At 36.5% G+C, this 23,615-nt stretch overlaps 1 protein-coding gene across 1 annotated transcript; it reads right to left on the bottom strand.

Annotated features, from left to right (window-relative positions):
• Positions 1-3,615: 3,615 nt before the first annotated feature.
• pde5aa (phosphodiesterase 5A, cGMP-specific, a) lies at positions 3,616-23,543 on the bottom strand. The gene is made up of 23 exons (XM_051107359.1): positions 23,409-23,543; positions 20,199-20,276; positions 18,336-18,724; positions 16,304-16,919; positions 14,126-14,215; positions 13,860-13,940; positions 13,617-13,706; positions 12,827-12,964; positions 12,544-12,611; positions 12,253-12,337; positions 11,591-11,669; positions 10,241-10,410; positions 9,958-10,008; positions 9,519-9,665; positions 9,275-9,400; positions 8,965-9,059; positions 8,426-8,513; positions 6,717-6,817; positions 6,545-6,622; positions 6,222-6,285; positions 6,009-6,083; positions 5,767-5,850; positions 3,616-5,612 (listed from the first exon to the last, which is right to left on the bottom strand). The coding sequence occupies exons 3-23, from the start codon at positions 18,662-18,664 to the stop codon at positions 5,460-5,462; spliced, it is 2,808 nt and encodes a 935-aa protein (XP_050963316.1). The 5' UTR covers positions 18,665-18,724; positions 20,199-20,276; positions 23,409-23,543; the 3' UTR covers positions 3,616-5,459.
• Positions 23,544-23,615: the final 72 nt, after the last annotated feature.

Here is a 23,615-nt window from a genome sequence, read left to right as displayed (position 1 = left end):
TGAATCATTGTTAGTACTGTTTTGCTGGCTCAAAAAAAACCCCAGTCATTTCTAAATAATATAAGGCTTGGCTATCACTTCACTTCTTTTTATCAAATAAGGTTTAACTGTTGTAAACAGAGTAAACAGAAAAACGATGCATTAAGAGCCAGGGGTGTAAACTTTTGAACATAATGAATTCTTATTTTGCCTAAATATCATATTTTTTCACTTAGTATTGCACTTCAGAGGATACAGAAGATAGTTACATGTTTCCCAGAAGACAAAATAAGTTAAATTTACCCTGATCTTCAAATTCAAAAAGTTTTCACCCCCCAACTCGTAATGCATCGTGTTTCCTTCTGAATCATCAGTGAGTGTTTCTTTAATAGTTGCATATGAGTCCCTCAGTTGTCCTCAGTGTGAAAAGATTAATCTCAAAATCATACAGTCATTGTTGGAAAGGGTTCCAATACACAAAAATGCTGAAAAACCAAAGAATTTGTGGGACCTGAAGGATTTTTCTGAAGAACAGCAGGCAGTTTAACTGTTCAGGACAAACAAGGAGCTCATTAACAACTATCACTAAACAACAAAACACACCTGTGGATGATTCAAGTAACAACACAGTATTAAGAATCAAGTGTATGTAAACTTTTGAACAGGGCTATTTTTATAAATAACTATCAACTATTATTTTCTCTTGTGGAATATATGTAAACATCTTTCATGTGAAATATCTTATTGAGTGAGTACTAAATAAAAAAAAATAACATGCATTTTGCATGATCCTTCTTATTTTGGTAAAATAATGAACATTTTGCAGACTCTGCAAGGTGTATGTAATCTTTTGACTTCAGCTCTATATATATCAACCATTTCCACAGAACCTTATGAATCATTGTTAGTACTGTTTTGCAGACTCAAAAAAACCCCAGTCATTTCTAAATAATATAAGGCTTGGCTATCACTTCACTTCTTTTTACCAAATAAGGTTTAACTGTTGTAAACAGAGGACTCATATGCAACTATTACAGAAGGTTCAAACGCTCACTGATGCTCCAAAAGGAAAAACGATGCATTAAGAGCCAGCGGTGTAAACTTTTGAACATAATGAATTCTTATTTTGCCTAAATATCATATTTTTTCACTTAGTATTGCACTTCAGAGGATACAGAAGATAGTTACACGTTTCCCAGAAGACAAAATAAGTTAAATTTACCCTGATCTTCAAATTCAAAAAGTTTTCACTCCCCAGCTCTTAATGCATCGTGTTTCCTTCTGAATCATCAGTGAGTGTTTCTTTAATAGTTGCATATGAGTCCCTCAGTTGTCCTCAGTGTGAAAAGATGGATCTCAGAATCATACAGTCATTGTTGGAAAGGGTTCCAATACACAAAAATGCTGAAAAATTCAAGAATTAGTGGGACCTGAAGGATTTTTCTGAAGAATAGCAGGTAGTTTAACTGTTCAGGACAAACAAGGAGCTCATGAACATCTATCACTAAACAAAAAGACACAGCTGTGGATGATTCACGTAAAAACACAGTATTAAGAATCAAGTGTATGTAAACTTTTGAACAGGGCTATTTTTATAAATAACTATCAACTAATATTTTCTCTTGTGGACTATATGTAAACATCTTTCATGTGAAATATCTTATTGAGTACTAAATAAAAAAAATAACATGCATTTTGCGTGATCCCTCTTATTTTGGTAAAATAATGAACAGTTTGCAGATTCTGCAAGGTGTATGTAATCTTTTACATACACCTTCAACTCTGTATATATAAACCATTTCTACAAAACCTTATGAATCATTGTTAGTACTGTTTTGCTGGCTCAAAAAAACCCCAGTCATTTCTAAATAATATAAGGCTATCACTTTACTTCTTTTTACCAAATAAGGTTTAACTGTTGTAAACAGGGGACTTCCTCTGATTCTTGGATCTCGAGCTTGGGTGTTTACAGGAAGAAAACACTATATATTGTGTTTCAAAGGAAATGTGTGTCTTTCACTTTATAATAGCATTCATTCCATAAATTGTAATTATGAAAATGATCCCAAATGCAAATTATGTTTAGAACTCAGTTAAACTACCATGGTAATGATGAAATGGATTTTAGGGTTCAATAAAAAGTCAAAGTAGGTTTTTATCTCTGTGCAAGCAACTTGTTTTGCTGTCAGTCTCCCAGAGCATTGCCCTGCATACGAAGTAGGTTTGAAAGGTATCTGGCAAACTTGTACACGCACAAGACTGCACATGTTGCCACAGGTCATGTGAAGACTTGTAACCACATCAAGGGAAAACACCATTCTGTTGCACCGTCAGGCACACCCCCGTTATCTGCTGCTAATTTCATTGCACATTGAACGATGACAAGCATTTCATTTTTTTGTTTTTTTTTTGTTTTTCAGTATGATTTTTGATTAACAGGTCAACATGTAATAAACAATGTGGGTAGCAATAAAATCAAATAAAGACAATGGTAAAACTTTAGATTAGGGAACACATTCACTATTAACTAAGAGTTTTCCCTTAATAAACCTAATTTTCTGCTTATTGAAAGTAAGGTAGCTGTTGCAATAGTTATGATCAGGTATTGGTTAGATTTAAGCAATCTACAATATGGACATGCAGAATACGGCATTAATATGTGCTTCATAATTAATAATAAACAGCCAAAATGCTAGTAATATGCATGCTAATAAGCAATAGTTGATAGTGAAGACAACAATATTAGCTTGCTCTAAAAAAACAGCAGACATCATGATTTATAATAAAACATTTTTATTGTTAGAAATTCATCAACAATATGTTTCTAGCTTTTCTGTTTTAGCTTAATTATAATTTTTCCTTATTTCCTTGTATCCTTGTTGTGCTTCCTTGGCTAAACAAATTAACAGAAAATGTTGACATATGTGTTCTGATTTAAAACAATAAAATGACTTAGAAATGATTCACTAGTGTGACAAAGAACTACTCTTGTGTAACTTGTGATATTTCCCACATAAATGCTATGGCTCATTTGAAGATCAAGAATGGTAAGTACAGATGGGCATGACTTGTGGTTAAGCTATATCAGTGTTGATATAGATATAGCGACAATGCAAGAATGTGTAATAAATTGCATCTTTTTAACACTATTGCATTACTTACTTCCTTTTATCTGTTTATCTGCCAGATAATGAAGGCTAAAAATCATATCTTGCTATCATGCTTAAAGGATAGTTGACCCAAAAATGAAAATTCTGTCATTAGTTACTAACTCTCATGTTGTTCCAAACCCAAGCCCGGATTAACCATACGGGCAACTGGGCAATTGCCCAGGGGCCCACGACATCTAAAGGGCCCAGGACAGCAAGGGCACGAGCAAAATACTGTATCTGTAATCTCCCGCTTTATATTTAACAAACTGTCCACCCGGGCTTTTGCGCTGCACAGAGATATGCTGAGCTGCCTATGACTTTGAACGTGAGTTGAGAGCGGTTGAGAGTCAGTCTCATGCGGACTGACCAATGAAGAGAGGGCCTCAAGTTAAGACCCTCTCCTCATTGGTCAGTCCGCATGAGGTGGGTCAAAGCTTACGCCGAGCCCAAGCATGTTACGTGACGTCAGGCGTTGCTACAAAAGAAAAAAAAAAAAATCAGACACAATGGAGAAGCTAAGTGGGAGCGCGAAGCGAAAATTAAAAAAGGAAAAGGACATCAGAAACGCTGAAAATTTAAAGTATATACCTATATACTCAAATTTAAACATGCACTTCCTCATTATTTAGGACTAAAGTTGTGTGTTTTGCCAGATTATATAGCATTTATTTGATCTTGTCTTCTTCAGAGAAATTGTTTTGTGTATTTAGTATTGTGTAGTGTATTTATGTAGCACTAAAATGTTTAACTGGTTAGTTGTGCTATAACATGTTGTTGTTCTATTTTAAAACAAGTTAAATGAGCTTAGGATCAAAATGTTTATGATCAAATAGTGATACTGCATTTTATTTTTTTATTTTTTCCTTGAGGTGCCAGCTTTATGAAAATGCTGTAAATTGATGTGGAGGGATAACTGGCAGATTTCAAATTGTTTGTGTTGGTCTAATAACTTGATTGCCTTGTCTTCTGTGATAGCTCTATCAATTCCATACATTTCTATTGGGAATAAGTGTTGTTAAATAAACGATGGTTTGAAAGTGGTTGCTTATCTATTCATTTTTTGTGAAAACGGAGGATACTTCCCTCCCTCTCAATGTAGTGGGTCAATTTTACCAGATTATACACAGATGCTGATGTGTTTTGTTTTCATAGCATCATATGTGAGTGAATGTCTTTGATAATGCATAGTAGTGCATTTGTAGTTCTATGAGCATTTAAATATTTGTAAATCAAAATATGATGACAGTTAGGATTTGAAGTATTGAGTATATTTACTGTATATTACAGTAATATATTCTATATATGACCATATTATGGTGATCCTGGGGTCGTGATGATGGGGCCCTTGAATATTGTTGCCCAGGGTACGACAAAATGTTAATCTGGCCCTGTCCAAACCCATAAGACCTTCATTCATCTTCGGAACACAAACTGAGATATTTTTGATGAAACCCGAGAGCTTTCTGACCAGCAATGCAACAGACACATTCAAGGCCAAGAAAGGAATTAAGGACATCAATAAAACAGTCCATGTGACATCAGTGGTTAAACCGTAATTTTATGAAGCTGCGAGAAGACTCTTCCGTGTCAGTCTTCGGATAATACCACAATGTTTTGTCAGCAGCACCATGCACATGCATTGTGGTATTCTCATGAACATGCAAAGACTGACACAGAAGAGAAAAAATTGTTGAATAAAGTTGTTATTTTTGTTTTCTTTGTGCACAAACAGTATTCTCGTAGCTTCATAACATTACAGTTGAACCACTGATGTCACATGGACTATTTTAATGATGTCCTTACTACCTTTCTGGGCCTTAAATGTCATAGTCAGTGCTTGAAGTGGGCCGGTACACACCTGTATTTTAGTCTTTTGTGTACTAGCATTTTTTAGTGTGTACCGGCACTTTTGACATGTTGCCGGCGCTCAGGGTCAAAGCGTCAGTGTCTGGGCGATTAGAAATGGCACTATATAAATCACACTACCAGGAGGAGTCATCTCATCTCGACAATTCATGTGAATGAATCTACTGGCACTTCTTTTTTTCCACTTCAAGCATTGGTCATAGTTACGTTGCTGTCTATGCATTGTCACAAAGCTCTTGGGTTTCATCAAAAATATCTTAATTTGTGTTCCGAAGACGAACAATGGTCTCACAGGTTTGGAACGACATGAGGGTGAGTAGTTGATGGGATTTTCATTTTTGGGTCCCTTTAATGGTTTTAATGTCATCAAATATAGTAATAATCTGAATATCAGATATGACTCTAGATGTGAGTCTTGCTGGTCCACTCTGTGAATGGTTCACCCAAAGAGTTTATATAGTGTTAACTTGCTTCTTCTCTTTCTCCATCTGTTTTTCCTTTTGTTTTTATCCTTTCTTCATTCTCTCCACTGTCTGCCAGCTGTTGCCAATGTTTTCTGTTCCTTCTGCAACCTTCTTTTAATGGGGAACAGGACTCGCAAATGCTCGCCAAAGCCTGGGAAAAAAAGGAGAAAAAGAAAAACAGTAGGTACAGACTAAATACTTCTTTTGCAACACAAAGCACAGCATTGCAGCAAAACTGTCTCTTACTCACTAAAAACACATGCCGACACACATATCTAACAGGATGTGTGCGGGCAGGCCCTCACCTCATAGAGCGGAGAGCAAATCCCGTCGATGTAGGCAACCTGCATGTGAGGTAAACGAGTAGAGTTTTCACGGTCCATTACCTCCTGTGAGAAAGAGATCTGATTGAAACTTCTGATTAAAAGACACACCTGGTACATTTTGTACAAATAATGTGTCTTCTTCCCTAAATATAATGTTTTTGTACAAAATAAGTAATAAAGTAAACAAGCAGACTCCTTAAGTTATAGACTTGTAGACTTACCATCGGCTGAATGTTAAATTCACACTTTTCTCTGTCTCCTTGTGCATAAAATTCTGTCGCCACAAGTTCAGCAATCTGCCAAGGTGAAGAGAAAGACAGGGAAATTGGTGTATGTGCGTATATAAGTGTGTTTCTATGTGTGTGCTTGCATGCATGTGTGGTTGTGGTTCGTTTGCATGCATGCATGTGAATGTGTGTGTGGGAGATGCTCACCTGCTTCTGAACTGGCCATGGTTTGGTTATTGCACATATGTCGCTTGCTGTCATTAGCATTGACCTATTTAGATCAAGAACATCAGTTAATATAGAGAAAGGAAGTGGTCATAAGCGAAAAAATGTGGTGAAAGTTTCCTGTTCTTGTGCTGTGCTACAGTCAGATATAATGAGAGCAGATAAAAAGAAAAGAATACGAGTGTGTGTTGTTATAAGAAGGCAGTATAAGAAATATATGTAGATTTTTGTTGGTTTGTGTGAGAATATGTTGTATGAATGTGTGAATATCTTGCATTAATGTGCATATTCTTGAATATTTTTACCCAAGTAGTTCTCTGTGTCCTTCATCTGTCCAAAGACAGCTGTTATTCTGAGCAAGTTTAAAGAACTTAGCTCTCTTCCTATAAACACAAAGACAGGCATAAAATTGATTTTGTGTTTTAACATTTTTTTGTGTGCAAAAAACAGCTTGAACTGGAAAAAGGATTAGCTTACTCTATATAGATAGCAAGGTCTGTTGCCAGAATGTTCTTCTCAATCATCTGCACACAAGCCCTGTATTCCTTCAATGAGAGCGAGCTGAGAATCTGACTGCCCTGAGAGAGAAAAGGATGACACATATGAAACAGTTGTAGATGGATTAATAAATTTATGAATAAAGATATGGATGAATGGATGACAGATAGTTGGACAGATGGATAGAAAAACAGGATGGATGAACGGATTCTAATGAAGATATAGATGGATTTATGGATAGTAGGGTGCTATGAATAGATGGATACTATGGATGGATGTTATGGATAGACTGATGATATGGATGGATGGATGGATGACTTTATGGATAAATGGATGCCATGGATGGATGACTGGACAACAAGACTGATGGATTTACGGATGGACATTATGGATGGATAGATGGATGTTATGGGTGGATGGATGATGGATGGATGGATGGACAGATGAATGGGTGAATGTTGGAAGGATGGTTGGATAGATTTCTGGATAGATGGATGTTATAGACAGATGACTGGACAACAAGATTGATGGATTTATGGATGATAGATGGATGTTATGAGTGGATGGATAGATGCTATAAACGGATGATGTTATGGGTGGATGGATGAATGGATGGACGGATAGACGAATGGGTGAATGATGGATTTTATGGATGGATGGACAGACAGACAGACAGACAGATGAATAGATCGATAAATGCTATGGATGGATGGATGGATGGATGGATGATGATGGCTGGATAGATGGATAGATGGATGCTTTGGATCGATACTATGGATGGATGACTGGACAAAAAGCTTGATGGATTTATGGATGAATAGATGGATGGTATGGATGGATGTTATAGATATTATGGATGGATGGATGCTATGGATGGATGGAGAGATGAATGGGTGAATGACAGAATAAACGGACAGAGAGATTAATAAATCGATGAACGCTATGGATCCATGGATGGATAAATGGATGAATGATGGAATGATGGACGAATGAATGAATTTATGGGTAGATGGTTGCTATGGATGGATTATTGCACCTATGTCACTTGCTGTCATTACCATTGACCTATTTAGATCAAGAACATGAGTTAATATAGAGACAGGAAGTGGTCATACGCAAACAAAAGTGGTGAAAGTTTCCTGTTCTTGTGCTGTTCCTGTTTTCTGTTCTAGACAGATGCTATGGATCGATGCAATAGTTGGATGACTGGACAACAAGATTAATGGATTTTTGGATGGACATTAGGGATGGATAGATGTTATGGGTGGATGGATGCTATAAACAGATGGAGAATGGCTGGATGTTATGGATGGATGAATGATGGATGGATGTTATGGATATTACGGATGGATAAATGGATGGATGGACAGATGAATCGATGAATGATGGATGGATAGATGGAAATTATGGGATGGATGGATGTTATAAACGGATGATGTTATGGATGTTATGGGCAGATAGATGAATGGATTTATGGATAGATGGATGCTATGGATGGATGGAGAGATGAATGGGTGAATGATGGATGGATGGAAGGATGGATGTTTGTTATGGATAGATGGATGGACAGACAGACAGATGAATGGATCAGTGGTTGCTATGGATGGATGCTGTGGATGGATGACTGGACAACAAGATGAATGAATAGATGTTATGGATGGATGGATGAATGGATGGATGGATCTTACGGGATTGTTGAGAATGAGAAGGCACATGTCATAATGATGGTGCTCTAGGGAAGAGTGACCATACAGCTGTGCCAGAGGCTGGTTACTCCTAAGACACAAATGGATAAAGAAAGCAGGGAAAGAGAGAAAGAGAATAAAAATACGGGGTCAAAATGCACAACAGAATGTACTATAATATTGCATCTATGTATCAAACCATAATTTACCAGGACAAAATATTAAAGCAATATTATTATTATTATGTTCTTGAGTAATTACTCAAGTAGTTTCCAGGTAAAAATCATAGTGTGGAATCTCAAATACCGACAAAACACTACAAAATGGACCAAAAAAGTGCTTGCCACAGTTTAGATTGGAAGAATGGACAACAAGATGGATGGATAAATGAATGGATGTTATGGATGGATGGATAAATATGAAGAACAACGCCATTTATGTATGATTAAATATGTTCAAATACAATGTAACTATACTTTAGACAGATGTTTATAATACCTCCACAGTCATAGATGTTTTTTGGTTGAAATAGTGCAATTTACCTCTCTATGTAAGAGTTATTTACTCCTCTGTGGTCCAGATCATGGCAAAGGCTGGCAATCATGAGAGCAAGAACCTCCAGACTGCTAAAATTACTCTGGATTAAAGAACATTAGAGATTAAGCAATCTTGGAATGACACTGCATGTGAGGGCAATGAAACATCAGAGATTTGGCAGGGCAGGGATTAATTAACTAATAATTTGCTTCATCTGGTTTTCTCAGAATAAACCTTTTAAATTATTAACACTGTGTGCAATCTTGAGTTTAAAAGATTAGGGCACGTTGTTTATTAACAGATTAGAATTATGACCTTTAGTTCCTTTGTCTGCAGCATGACAAACATGCACTGGGCCGTGCGCAATGCATGACTCCAGTTGTGATAGACTACATTGCTCCTGTAGCACTTCTGAACACTCAAAACCCACTGACACAGGATCTGAAAGAGAAAAGGAAATACCAATTCTAGATCCACAGCTTACACAAAAGTCTTACTCAAAGATGATTGTGATTTAGTGACGTTGGTTAGAAGAGCCAAACAGGATTAAACCAGAAACCTTGTAGTCAATGCTGAACTCCTGGGGCAAATTCAGATCCAGGAACATGCGCACAACAGCCTGAGTCATGGCAATCTGGGACATATCAAAATCGCTGAAGCTAAAATCCAGTAGACGGAATGAATCTGCTGACGGTATGACGGCTTCCTAGTGGAGAGGAAAGTGAAATAGGAAAATTATTAAGACTTTCAAATAATACTTAAAAAAAAAAAAAAAAAAAAAAAAAAGTCCTGTGTTGAAGTGCAACTGACAAAACCACAAACATATTCAAGCAAAAGCAACTTCAACCACAGGAAGTTGCAAGTTCTCTCTATCACATCAACATTTAATGCTGTTGCACAACAGTTAATTCAGTTATGTGCATATGTAAGAGGATTAGAGGTACTTTTTAAAAGAAAAATTAAAGGAAGTACTGAAAAGAGAGTTTCTAAATGGTTACCTCCAAGGCATCAATTTCCTCTTGCAAAGCAGAGATTTGATAAGATAAGACCTGTAGGTGCAAACATACACACACCCATATACATAAACAGCATGAACAGAAAAAGAAAAACAATGTATGCTTATTGCTAAAATCTGTAGAACTTTCAAATATTAGATTTTCCTGTGTAAATCAATCCTGGTATTGTGTGATTGCTGAGTCACCATTTAGATCACTTGCTCATTAGTCTTACAATATGATGTGACTTCCAGTGACTAAACAGGAATGTGATGGCATTTGCTACCTCTTTAGTCACAGCCAGCTTGGCTCTGGTTTTATCTGCCCTCTGCTGCGTGTTGAATTTTTGCAATCCTAGAGCACAGTAAACCGCAAAGTCCTCCAGGAGGTGCTCATCAGCTTGACTAAAAACATCTGTCTCAGTGAGGGCCACTTTATTGACTAACTGGCACACACCTATATGAAGAAAGCATAAAAAAAAAGAATGTACTGTCTAAACAGACTATTTAATATTAATGTCACTGCCCGCACTGTAAATTCCTGTGGAGTTTCACAGAATGGCCTGTATGAAAGCCAGTTTCCGCCACTGAATGAAAAAAAAAAATAATAATAAAAAAAAAAAAGGTATTGCAACTTTTTATCTACAATTCTGACTTTTTTTTTTTTTTTTTTTTTTTTTTTTTTTTTTTCACAAAACTCGCAATTGTGAGTTATACAGTAAGAATTACAAGATATGAACTTAAAATTCTGAGAAAGTCAGAAATGCGAGATATATAAATTTAAAGAGTTTATATATCGCAATTATGACTCTTTTCTTTGCAATTATGACTTTGAGTTATAAACTCAAAAAAGACTGATATTTTCTCAGAATTGTGAGTTTATATCTCACAATTTCAGTTTTGTGTTTTAAATTTTAATACAGATAAATCTGAGTTTTTTCTCTCAATTTCAAGCTTATATCATGCAATTCTGAGAAATAAGTCAGAATTGTGAGACAAAATGACTTAAACGGGCTTCCACAGACCTGTAATAATTGTATCTGAAGCAAGTAAAAAAAAAACTAATGAGATATTTTTGCATCAGTGCAATAAAAAGAGAGCAAATGGAGATCAAAAGTCAATATGAACTCTAAAAGTTCTCAAACACTTTCAAAACCAAATGATCTGAACAATGGTTTTCCATGTTAAATGTATAGCACTGTAATTTTACTGTGTGCAGTATATTATAATATATGGAAGCCCGTTTCTGCCACTCAATAAATAAAAAAAAAAAAAAAAAAAAAAAAAAAAGGTAATTGCAACTTTTTATTTCACAATTCTGACTTTTTTTCTCAGAATTGCGTGATACAAACTCACAATTCTGACTTTTTTTCTCAGAATTATGAGATACAAACTCGCAATTGTAAGTTAAAGTACAGTTATGAGGAGAAAAAACTGGTATGTTCAGAGAATTGACTTTATAACTTTATAAGTCGCAGAATTGTGAGATATAAGTCGCAATAACTTTTTTTTTTATTCAGTGGCGCAAACGGGCTTCCATAAAAATACATACAATATAAAAGAGAAAAATCCTCTGGGAAAGCATGATGACTAAGAGCTTTGGTTTGCTGGATCAATACTAGACGGTGGATATTTACCTATGACATTATCTCCCTGTTTGCCTCTCAGAGGTGTGCCGATCAAGGTCTTGATCTGAGAGAGCTTAGAAATCTGGGCCTTGGAAAAAAAAAAAAAAAAAAAAAAAAAAAAACACAAAAATAGTGCATGTCAGAAATAGAGGTAACACTTTAATTTAGGGCCCAATTCTCACTATTAACTAGCTGCTTATAAGTAAGCATATAACTAGCATATTGGTTGTTTATTAGCACATATTAATGCCTTATTCTGCATTGCCATATTTTACATCCCTTAATCCCACCTACATTTTTAGATATTATATTATGTTTATTTTAAATAAACAACAACCTTATTAATAAATAGCTAATTAGGAGTTTATATAGGTAAAGGTCATAGTTAATAATTAATAGTTAATAGTGATAGTGCGTTCCCAAACTGAAGTGCTGCTTTAGTAAACAGATGTGGAAAATCCCAGATAAGAGGTACTTTTTGATCTCATGATGATGTTTACCCAAAAGTGTATATATATACAAAAAAGGAAGAAAAACTATGAAAATGTCATTGATTTCCATGCAGGCATATGACTGCAATCAATTCACTAGCAAAAATATTTATACCAGCACTTCAGATGTTAAAGGGAATATTATATCATTAGCAAAGTGATAAAAAAAGATAAACTTACGGAGCTGTTGACAATGTTCAGCATCTCCATCGAGTTTCGCACATGCACGGCATACGCATAGCTGATGTCATTGCTGTCATAATCCCTATAAATTAAAGATGCACCTGTCATTTAACATTTAAATAGGCTAAACTCATTGTATACATATGAATACAGAAGGTATTTTTTGTAGTTTTTGTTTGCTAGTATTAAAGAACAAAACTGAACACTATTATAATGTGTCTTTCAAGCATGGGAAAACAAAGTACATTTTAATTTGTAAATGTATATTTTTTAGGTATATATATATACCTCGTAGAATATTGGACAGAGCAGTCGTTTTCTTTATGCTCTATATGAACCATCTTTGAGAAAGGCCCCTGCAAGACATCAGCAAAAAACACAGATCTATCACTATCAACTTCTGTTTTCTAGTAGGTTTTTATGAGTTCATGCTCTTTTAACCTTTGCAAGAAATAAAAAGAAAGTAAAAGAAATAACCATAAGGAAAACCAACACTTTACGGTTACTAATAAACAAATAAAACATAGATTTCTTTTTAACCATGAATCTTTATTCATAAACTTCTTACTACCATGGAGTTGTCATCTGAAATGAAAACAGTACAGAATTGCGCTTGTGTAACTGGCAGGATGACAGCAGCCAGTTTGCTGAGCATGTCATCCACAGAGGGGTAGTCATGTGAAACCAGCTGGGCCAATTCCAAAAGTACCTGTCAATCAAACGCATAGTTACAACCACAGTGGATTATAAAAGGTGAATTTAAGGTAAACACCAAAAGTACTGTGCAATGTAGGATGTAAGTTAATCATTCATAATGGTGTGTGTATGTAATATACATCTTGGTACCATAGTATTACCTCATATGTGACCCTGGACCACAAAACCAGTCTTACGTAGCACAAGTATATTTACAGCAATAGCCAAAAATACATTGTATGTGTCAAAATTATCGAAAAGTCATTAGGATAGTAAGTAAAGATCATGTTCCATTAAGATATTTTGTACATTTCCTACTGTAAATATATCAAAACTTAATTTCTGATTTGTAATATGCATTGCTAAGAACTTCATTTGGATAACTTTAAAGGCGACTTTCTCAATATTTAGATTTTTTTCACCCTCAGATTCCAGATTTTCAAATAGTTGTATCTCGACCAAATATTGTCCTATCCTAACAGGGTCCAGGGTCACATATCAGACATCACAAAGGATAAGGATAAAGTTATGTGTTTTTTGTGTTTTAACAGTATATTGTCAAAATATCTTATTTCAAGCTAGAGAAAATGTTCTTGTAATAAGCATGTTATGTATCCTACAGTAGATGAAAGTGTCTAAATGAAAAAAAATGTCAAGTGTGACACCTGGTTGCGTTTGCTCTCTTGTTCAGAACTTTCACACAGCTGGCTGTTTTCCAGAATCAGTCCGAACAATACCATGTGTGACGACAGCACCTGGAGACAAAAAGATGGCTCATTCATTCAAGTCACATGACAAAGCATTGATTATTTATTATAGATATGTAGACTGACACATAATGCATACTCAGATGCCATGCACTACAGTATGTCTAATGTTTGCCATTTTTAATTATGATAAATACTTACTTTCTCATCTTGTTCTGAGAAAAAGCTGCCTACACATGTGCCTGGCCTACTTTTGTTCACAGCCAAGACAACACCTATAACCTGCCAAAATATAATGGACCAGTCCTTAGATGAATAAAGATTTATAAAGGATTGACTGGTTATTTAGCAAAAATATCTTATATTGCTTATGTAAATATTATGTAAAACAGACATAAAACCAGCCTTGTAAATACTAATGCTTTTCTGGACATATAACAATAACAATATATCTAGGATTGTCCAACCTCCTTTTTGTGGTTCAGGATGGGCACACTGAGAATACACATGGGTCTGTCTTCTTCCCTCTCGTACAGTTCAATCTGAAATCTTGGATCCTATAAAAGCACAGTTGAAATCAATGATTCAGGTGATTCAATAAACCACATAATTTTGAAACCTTGCATCACTGTGTTATCTCTGAGATGATATGCATATGTTGTTTTATGGCTGTCTGCACATGATAAATTTGATAAATTTGGCATAACAGGGTTAGAACCCTAGAGAGGGCTAAAGATAAGAGTTAAGTGGCATGTTTCTGAGAAAGATACTGGTTAAGCACATATTACTAACTCTGTCTCTCTCTTCTCTGCTCACATTCTGTCAGCTGTCACTGGGCCAAATCAGGGTTTAAAGCTTAGAGCAGGGAAGGATTTCCTTCCCACGCACGCCCGAAAGCGCATAAAGACTGACAAGCACGATCTTATCCCTCATTCCCATGCATACTATTATCCAATAAAAACAAGAGATGAATGATGTATTGGTATCAAAAGTATATATATATGTAATTGTTTTTTAATTTATTGGTATCAGTCAAAATGAAATATGTAATTGTGCAATTGTATTTAATAACACCTAATTGAATAACGCTGTTAAATGCAATCTTTATCTAACCTCACAATGATTACGGATTCTCACATTGTATTTGTTGCAAGGCCTAAATTCAAATGGGCACTATAAAAAATATTTTTCAAAGTTAAGTAAAACAAAGATTATTGGAGTATGTTTTACAAGAAAATACTATTTCAGTCTGTCTACTTAAATTAAATTAATGTGTTAATTTAATCTGTTTAATTTGTTAATAAAGCGTTAATTTAATCTGAATATGGTTACGAAGTAAATCCAAAATCAAATGTTTTTTGGTATAGCATTTCAATTTTTGTGTGTGTGTATATTTTAATATTATTTATTTGGAGTTTATTTTAATATATAGTTTTTAATATTGAATTTATTTACAACTATTTCTATAAATAATTTTCATTTATTTGTTTAGTAATATTTGACATTCATTGGTTATCGGTTTATCTGCTTCTTGATTACTTCATACGGAACTGCATTATTTTGTGATGTATGAATTCAACTGTAGCATTTAAAACTATTTATTTTAGTTTCTAGTATTTTACTTTTAATTTATTGAGACAAAATAGTGTATATATATATATATATATATATATATATATATATATATATATATATATATATATATATATATATATATATATATATATATATAGTAACACTTTTGAAGTCACCTCAGATTTAGTGTCTTCAAACAGCTGATGAGCTCTGAATAACTTGGCACATTAAGACAAACTTAAAGCACCCTGGATTAAATCTCAATCTGTTTTGAGGACAAAGAATTAGTTCAGGTCAGTCCTGGAAATCTTGAGTAATCTTAGCGTTTCTGTTGCAACGGGAATCCAGATTGACTTGACATGGAACACCCGATGAAATTCCCGATGAAAACGTGAAAAAAGTTTGAATGAATTAATCCAAAGTAGGTCATTACACTTAAATCAAACCGCAATATGGACTAGTATCTGTAAATATTACGCCACAAAAATACCATTTAAATGTGAATCCTGCATGTTCTGCCTGTTTCCGTTTTAATGAATAGAGCAGATGAGTGGTTATTTTTTTAGGGTATAATCACACAACATTTCTTCCGTGTTTTAATTTTAATAGTAAACTCCCCTTTGTTTAATTGCTTAATTTTCAATAATTAAAAGATAAACGAAATTAATGTTTAATGCCTTCATTTGATATTTTAAATACACAACACAGAATTTCTGAGGGTAAAAAAAAAAAAACTTTCATAAGGCTATTTTAAGAATAAATTTGAATAAATTAATTTAAATTAAATTATGCATTCAACTAATTAGACATGTTAAAACACAGAATTTGATTACAATAAAACATGGTGAGAAAAAAATAATAAAACATTTCGTAGGGCCCTAAACATGTAATTTTTGTTAAACCTTTATTAAATCGATGTGAAATTGTATAAGTTTCATGATTTTAATTAATTAGACATGCTTTTTGATTAATAAAATTGAATTTAGCATTAAAAAGGAGTTGAGAATTTAAAAAACAGAAAAAACTGAATTTGGAAAAAAATAAAACAGATTTCATAGGGCCCTAATTACCTCACGGGTATCCCTGATGTTAAGTGGCCTCCCAGTGCTGACCACGTATCCCATAATGCACTTGTCCCACTCTGCCTGTGCATAGCCGTAGACAGTCTCCTCATCTGATAAGAAGATAGGACCCAAACTCTTCACACCTGTTTTGTCCACTGCTGTCATGGAGAGACAGCAGCGTTGGGCTTGAGTGATCTCACAAAGGTGCTGTAGGATCTGACAGATGTTTTTGTTCTGTAGAGGTCTAATTGGACCACCAAAGAGGCGCATCATGAAGTTACAGGACTCGCCTCTTTTACACTGTCCTGCTGGTCTTGGGGAGCTCAGAGAATGTGGCAAACACATTGACCTTGACATACAAGGTGAAAGCGGAAAGTATGCAGACTGCAAAGATCGATGAGAACGACCCCCGGCCCAATCCAGACAAACAGGATCTTCAATCTGATGGACAGAAAGGCAGGAGCGTGGTCTATCCATTGTAGCAGGGTGCAGATGTTCTCGAGAGGGCACACACGGAGGGTGGGACACCCTACGTCTGCCAAGAATAGTCATCCTAGACCTTGGCTCAGTTATAAGTGTTTGAGCAGCTTGGGCTCTTTCTACACAGCCATGCACCCAATGTCTAAGAAAAGAAGAGACGAAATATTACGTTAAATGGCACTGCTAACATTTTGGGAACAGGTATGTTTAAGCTATATAATCAGTGTTGCCAAGTCTGCGTTTGTTCCATGCAATTGGGCTACTTTAACACTTTTGTAGCGAGTTGAAGTGACCCCAAAAAAGTGATATTTAGCCTCGGAATGTGAATTTTACCTGGAGAACCCCAACAAAAAAACGTGTATTTTAAACCACGGAATGCAATTTTTACAGGGAAACCCCCTCCGAAATGTTTTGATCAAAGCTGAATTTTCATCATCATTACTCCAGTCTTCAGTGTCACATGATCCTTCTGAAATCATTCTAAAATAATGATTTATTATTAGTGCTGGAAACAGCTTAATATTTTTTTTGAAACCATACTTTTTTTTCAGGATTCTTTGATGAATAAAAAGTAAAAAAAAAAAAAAAAAAAAAAAAAAAACAACAACAAACAAACAAAAACAAAACAAAAAACAAAACAAAACAAAAAACATTTAAAATAGAAGTCTTTTCTAACTATATACACTACTGTTAAAAAGTTTGGGGTCAGTAATTTTTATTCTCTCTTTTTTTGTAAGAAATTAATACTTTTATTCAGCAAGGGTGTGTTAGATTGATAAAAGTGATCGCAAAGACTTATATAGTTAGATTTATATTTTGAATAAATGCTGTTCATTTTAACTTTTTATTCATCAAAGAATCCTGAAAAAAGTATCACAGGTTCCAAAAAAATATTTGGCTACGAACAAAGTTGCCAACATAGATAATTCTAATAATAAATCAGCATATTAGAATCATTTCTGAAGGATCATGTGACTGCAGGTAATTCAGTTTCGCATTAATAATTATATTTTATAAATTATATAGATTATATTTTAAAGTATATTAAACTTCTTTAAAAAAAAAATAAAACTTTTGAATGGCAGTGTGTATATATCTATCATTGATATAACAAATGTTTCTTAAGCAGATAGTCAGATTATTATAATGATTTATGAAGAATCGTGTGACACTGAAGTCTGGAGTAACGGCTGCTTTGAAATAAAAAAAAAAAAAAAAAAAAACACAAGTAAAACATATTAAAACAAAGAAAAAAAACACAGTTATCTGAAACTGTCTTAATTTTTCACAGTATTACTGTTACAACTGTATTTTTAATCAGATAAATGCAAATAAATATATATAACTGAAAGTAGCAGGTTTAGATGTTCTGCAGTCATCATATAAAGCACAGCAATAATTTTTCATCTGTTGTTCCATCCAGTACCACACAGAACCCGAATCTCATGCTATTTACAACCATTTTTCTTAAGAGTGTATAACTACTATATGCAATGTTTATTTTTAAGACATGAAGAATTAATATTTTTACAGATACAGATACAGCTTCACTGCTCACCTTGAGGATCTGCTAAAATACGACCTGGCAGAATCTGAATGATCATCCAGCCATGCCTTTACTTTCTCACTTTCTTTTCCCACCCTGAATCCCAGTCTCTGGGTTTTGGCCCCTGGCGTCCAAAGAGGTGAGAAAAACCATCCAGCACTGGTGATGACACTCTGGTCTTTCTCGCTGTCATTCCTCTCCACACGAGAACCCTTTTCTCCATTCTTCCCTTTTTTACCTGACTTGGATCTTGACCCTTGAGACCCCCGGCGGGCCGAGGTGACACCATACCTGCCTTCAGCAGGCAAAGAGGGCAGGGACTCCGTATGCAGACATGGCATGTTTTTCTCACCTTTCTTCTCTCCAAAATAAGATGCAGATACTCAAGTTGCTGGAGCTTCCTGAAGGAGCAATAAAAAGAGATGAAAAACACTGATGCACGGTCGATACCCAAGGAAGGTCAGAGGATTAAGCTTTGCTGTCACCAGCTACACTAACCTCACAACTCTGCACAGTGAAGGTGGGGGCTAATCTGTTACATAAAACTAATCTGTGCGATAACACCAAGAGGTTGTGTTATGCCCATTCAGGCCACGGGATTAGTGTCCCAGAGAACTATTAATGACTTTGCACTCTTGTCTTTAACTGCTTCTACCTGCCAAAAAGAGCTATTAGAAAATGTCAAGTGAACACAAATAGACAAACCCCACATGATCCAAACCCAGATAAATAAGCAAACTGATTAAAGACTGGAACAGGGTATGAGGACACAAAGATTACTGAACATGACAGAGTTTGTTTAAGGTAGAAAAGACATTTTTGTAAAATAACTTCAGATATAAAAATATTAAGTAGATGATGTCATGTAAGATGTCATCATCAGGAATTTCCAATGATGTGGCGTCGGTTTAAAAAAAAAAAAAAAAAGCAGCCATGCAAAAAATCTTTAACCACATTCCTTTCTTCTAGAAAGCACTTCCCTTTCCCCTAATCACCACTTCAAACTACTCCAGTGCGACAGATTCCAAAGGTTCTTATGATAAAGTGATGTAAAGTGATGTAATGCAGGTGAGGTCAAAAGTTTACATACACCTTGCAGAATCTGCAAAATATTAATTATTATACCAAAATAAGAGATATCATACAAAATGCATTTATTTTTTTAAATGCATGTTATTTTTTATTTAGTACTGACCTGAATATGATATTTCACATAACAGAGAAAACAATAGTTGAATTTATAAAACGACCCCTTTCAAAAGTTTACATACACTTGATTTTACCTGAATGATCCACAGCTGCGCGTTTGTTTGTTTTTCTTTCTTTTTGTTTAGTGATAGTCGTTCATGAGTCCTTTGTTTGTCCTGAACACTTAAACTGCCTGCTGTTCTTCAAAAAAATCCTTCAGGTCCCACAAATTCTTTGGTTTTTCAGCATTTTTTGTATTTGAAGCCTTTCCAACAATGTTTGACTTTGAGATCTATCTTTTTACACTGAGGACAACTGATGAACTCATATGCAACTATTACAGAAGGTTCAAATGCTCACTGATGCTTCGGAAGGAAACATGATGCATTAAGGGCCAGGGGTGTAAACTTTTTAACAGAATAAAGATAACATTTTATTTTAAACATCTTTTTTTTTTTTTTTCCCCCCATTTAGTAAGCTACTGCCCTTCATAAGCTACAGATGATACTTGTATGTTTCCCAGAAGACAAAATAAGTGATCTTCAAATTCAAGAGCCCCCCTGGCTCTCTTTGAACGTCTCTCTGAAAATTGATATATTAGCGACCTCTACTGGTGTCCTCAAAAAAAAAAAAAAAAAAAAAAAAAAAAAAAAAAATGAATAAAAAGCAAAACTAGGCATACTTTACCTGAAAGATGTGACATGACGAAATTTCTGACAGGTGGTTATCACGGATGAAGTTGAGTTTTGCATCCAAGTCTTCGGCCTACATAGGTACATGTGGTAAGAATATTATATTAGTTTTGATACGCGTTCATTATACAGTTTTATAACTGTTTAAGTTTTTGCTGCTTAAGCGTTTTCTGTGCCATGGCACCAAATAGAATTGTAAAAACAAGACTGTTTTAAAACAGGTTTCAGGTTCATATACTGCATTTAAAAAAAAAAAAAAAAAAAATAATAATAATAATAATAATAATAATATAAATATAAATATATACACACATACATACCTCACAAACACGAATTTTAAAGAATTTAAGTAATTTTTGACGTTTTTTATAACCGTAAAGGTGCGGTCACATTTTCGCGGGCGAAATCTTCCCGCTCGAACAGTGTTTTCGTTGGCAGTAACAAACCTTATTTTAGTAAAACAATATTAAAAATATTAGTAAAATAAGGTTTGTAACTTAAAAAAAAAAAAAAAAAAAAAAAAAAAAAAAAAAAAAAAAAAAGCGAGAGTGAGAGAAAAAGAGACCAATTAATGTACTTTAATTGTAGGCTATTTATTCATTTGTACACTTTTCCGACTTAATTGTTGTGTCCTACTTTATTATTTATTTATTTATTTGCACTTATGAATGACAAAAGTGTATTATCTGCTTTGCTAAATCGGCTTTAATTACCTCATTTTTCATGTAATTGTTTCCTTGCAGAAATACCAAACTCATACAAGTAGTCCAAATTACTAGAAATATTTATGCTTGTAGATCTATAATCAATAACCTCATTTACTTTAACAGTTGATGGTTTAGATTGCGGTTGTTGTGCAATCCTGAACTTTCCCATGTGTCACGGTTGGTTGTGGCAAGGAAACGAAGACGAGATTAACACTAACAGGAATCTTTAATCAAATCCAAACTGGTAATTCCAACAAGGGCAGGAGAACACAACCAAAATAACCTTGAGATCGGACAACAGAAACAGAACTGAGAACTTATAAAGGGTGGTGATTAAGACACAGACAGGTGGAGCAAATTAACTAATCAGGACAAAATGAGGACAGGAAGAACCAAATATGGGCACAACGGGAAAAACAAACAAACAGTCCAAATGGCACACAGATCTCTGACATTACTCCCCCCTCCCGGAAGGCGCGACCTCGCGGCGTGGAAAGGGAGTGGAAATAAAGTCATAGTGGGAGGAGGCTCTGGTGGCGGACGGACTTCCGGGAGGAGGACAATAAACAAAGTTCAGGGTGGTGACGACGGAGGGAGGAGCCAGGGAGAACTCAGGAGGGACCCGGAGCAGGAGGAGCCATGCAAGACCCAGACCACAGCCATCATGCCGACCCACGGTGGAGCCGACGGAGAAAGGAGCCATGGTGGAGGAAGAGCTGACGACTCCAGGGGGCCGACTGATGGTGGCGGAGCAGGTGGAGCCCGAGGTGGAGACGGAGAGCCGATAGTCCAGGGCGACTCAGAGGATCCGGAGGGTCGAGGCGGAGCCCAAGGCTCTGGCGACCGAGGCGGAGGCGGAGCTCCGCAGCGGAACAGGAGCAACCGAGGACAAAGGTGGAGCTGGAGGGAGGGAGGAGCCCAACAGAGCCGGTGGGATGGAGCGACGAGGCAGAGCCGGAGGAGCGGAGTCCTGAGGCGAAGGCGGGACAACGACCGACCAAGGTGGAGCCGGAGGGACGAGGGAGCCCGGTGGAGCTGGTGGGCCAACGGGTGACGGTGGAGATGAGGGAGCTGAGAGCCGGGGTGGAGCCGCTGGGTCGGAGGACCGAGGCGGAATCTGGGACTCAGAGGCCGGAGGTGGAGATGAGGGATCCTCCAACCACGACACTGATGGGGACTGGCAGACCTGCAGCGAACCCACCGCACTGATGGTAGGCTGAGGGTGAGCAGATGGGCTGCCAGGAGACAGCGGTGGCGGGACTGAGGCCGCAGAAACAATAGACAGAGGGAGGGTGGGTGGGAAATCCAGGCAGTCAGGTAATTTAGATGGTGGAAGAAGAGCGGGCATGTCTTCATATACATCTTCAGAGAAATTAGTCAAATCTTGTTCCAGAAAAATTAGTCCCAGATCCAGGTGTTGCTCACCCTCAGTGGTGGTGCAGTGGGCAGTGCTGTCCTCAGCACCCTCACGCCCATCAGGAATGTCCACCGTCGCAGGCTTTGTGGCCGGCTCTCACACCTGGTCAGACAGAAGAGGCTCTGGCTCCTGGGCGATCCGCAGTCCTGTCGCTCCACATGGTGATGACTCGGTCACGCTGGGCTCTGGCTCTCCGTCCACGGTGGGCTCGGGCTCATGTTTCGCAAATTGAGGTGATGGTAGGCTGGGCTCTGGGTCAAGAGTGGAACTGGTGTCGTCATCCGCAAAGTCCACGGTCAACGAAGAGTTGCAGGACACCAGCACCCACTCAACATAGGCGGCGAAGCTCTCTCGAGGACCATCCCTGGACAACTGCGCTCATGTGGTGGTGTTCAGTCCAGCAAAGTAGAAAGAGCAAAGGCAGTTGTCCAGGTAGTGCGTGTAGTTGGTCAGAAACACAAAGTCCGTGGTGTGGTCCTCGAGAGAGTGGTCCCCCTGCTCCAGCAGGAGGACGAGGACGGCCGGGTCATCCATGACGTAAAAACAAAACCAAAACAAAACAAAAACTGACACAAAACGCAAACAAAAAACACGGGGTTAACACGCCACTTACTTTTTTTTAAAGGTCCGATCTTCTGTCACGGTTGGGTGTGGCAAGGAAACGCACGAAGACGAGATTAACACTAACAGGAATCTTTAATCAAATCCAAACTGGTAATTCCAACAAGGGCAGGAGAACACACAACCAAAATAACCTTGAGATCGGACAACAGAAACAGAACTGAGAACTTATAAAGGGTGGTGATTAAGACACAGACAGGTGAAGCAAATTAACTAATCAGGACAAAATGAGGACAGGAAGAACCAAATATGGGCACAACGGGAAAAACAAACATAAACAGTCCAAATGGCTCACAGATCTCTGACACCATCCTTCTGTGTATTTAAATCTACAAACACTAGGGGGAGCAAGTCAACAAGGCTTCATAGCATCTTTCATGTCTTCCCAATCTTCCCATATTATTTCCTTTTCATCCAGTCAAATCTCTTTTCACATTCATGTACATCTCTATTTGCTTACCTTAAGTGTTTTTTGACCTTCCATAATTTGCATTTCCTTTTATCAGCTTTCTGTCTTCCATCCCGCCCATTTTTGATGTCGTCTTGCTACATTTCCCATCAGTCTCATCACTTTTCACTCCAGTGAATATCTCTGGCTCCACCGTATTCCACATTCTCTTGCCTCCATCTCTCTGATTTCCTCTTCTACTCTGGTTTCCAGGCTCAT

Source organism: Labeo rohita, chromosome 1 (genome assembly GCF_022985175.1).
Source record: "Labeo rohita strain BAU-BD-2019 chromosome 1, IGBB_LRoh.1.0, whole genome shotgun sequence".
NCBI lineage: Eukaryota > Metazoa > Chordata > Actinopteri > Cypriniformes > Cyprinidae > Labeo > Labeo rohita.
Note: the sequence above shows the minus strand (reverse complement) of the source record. Positions and strands in the feature narration are given on the sequence as shown.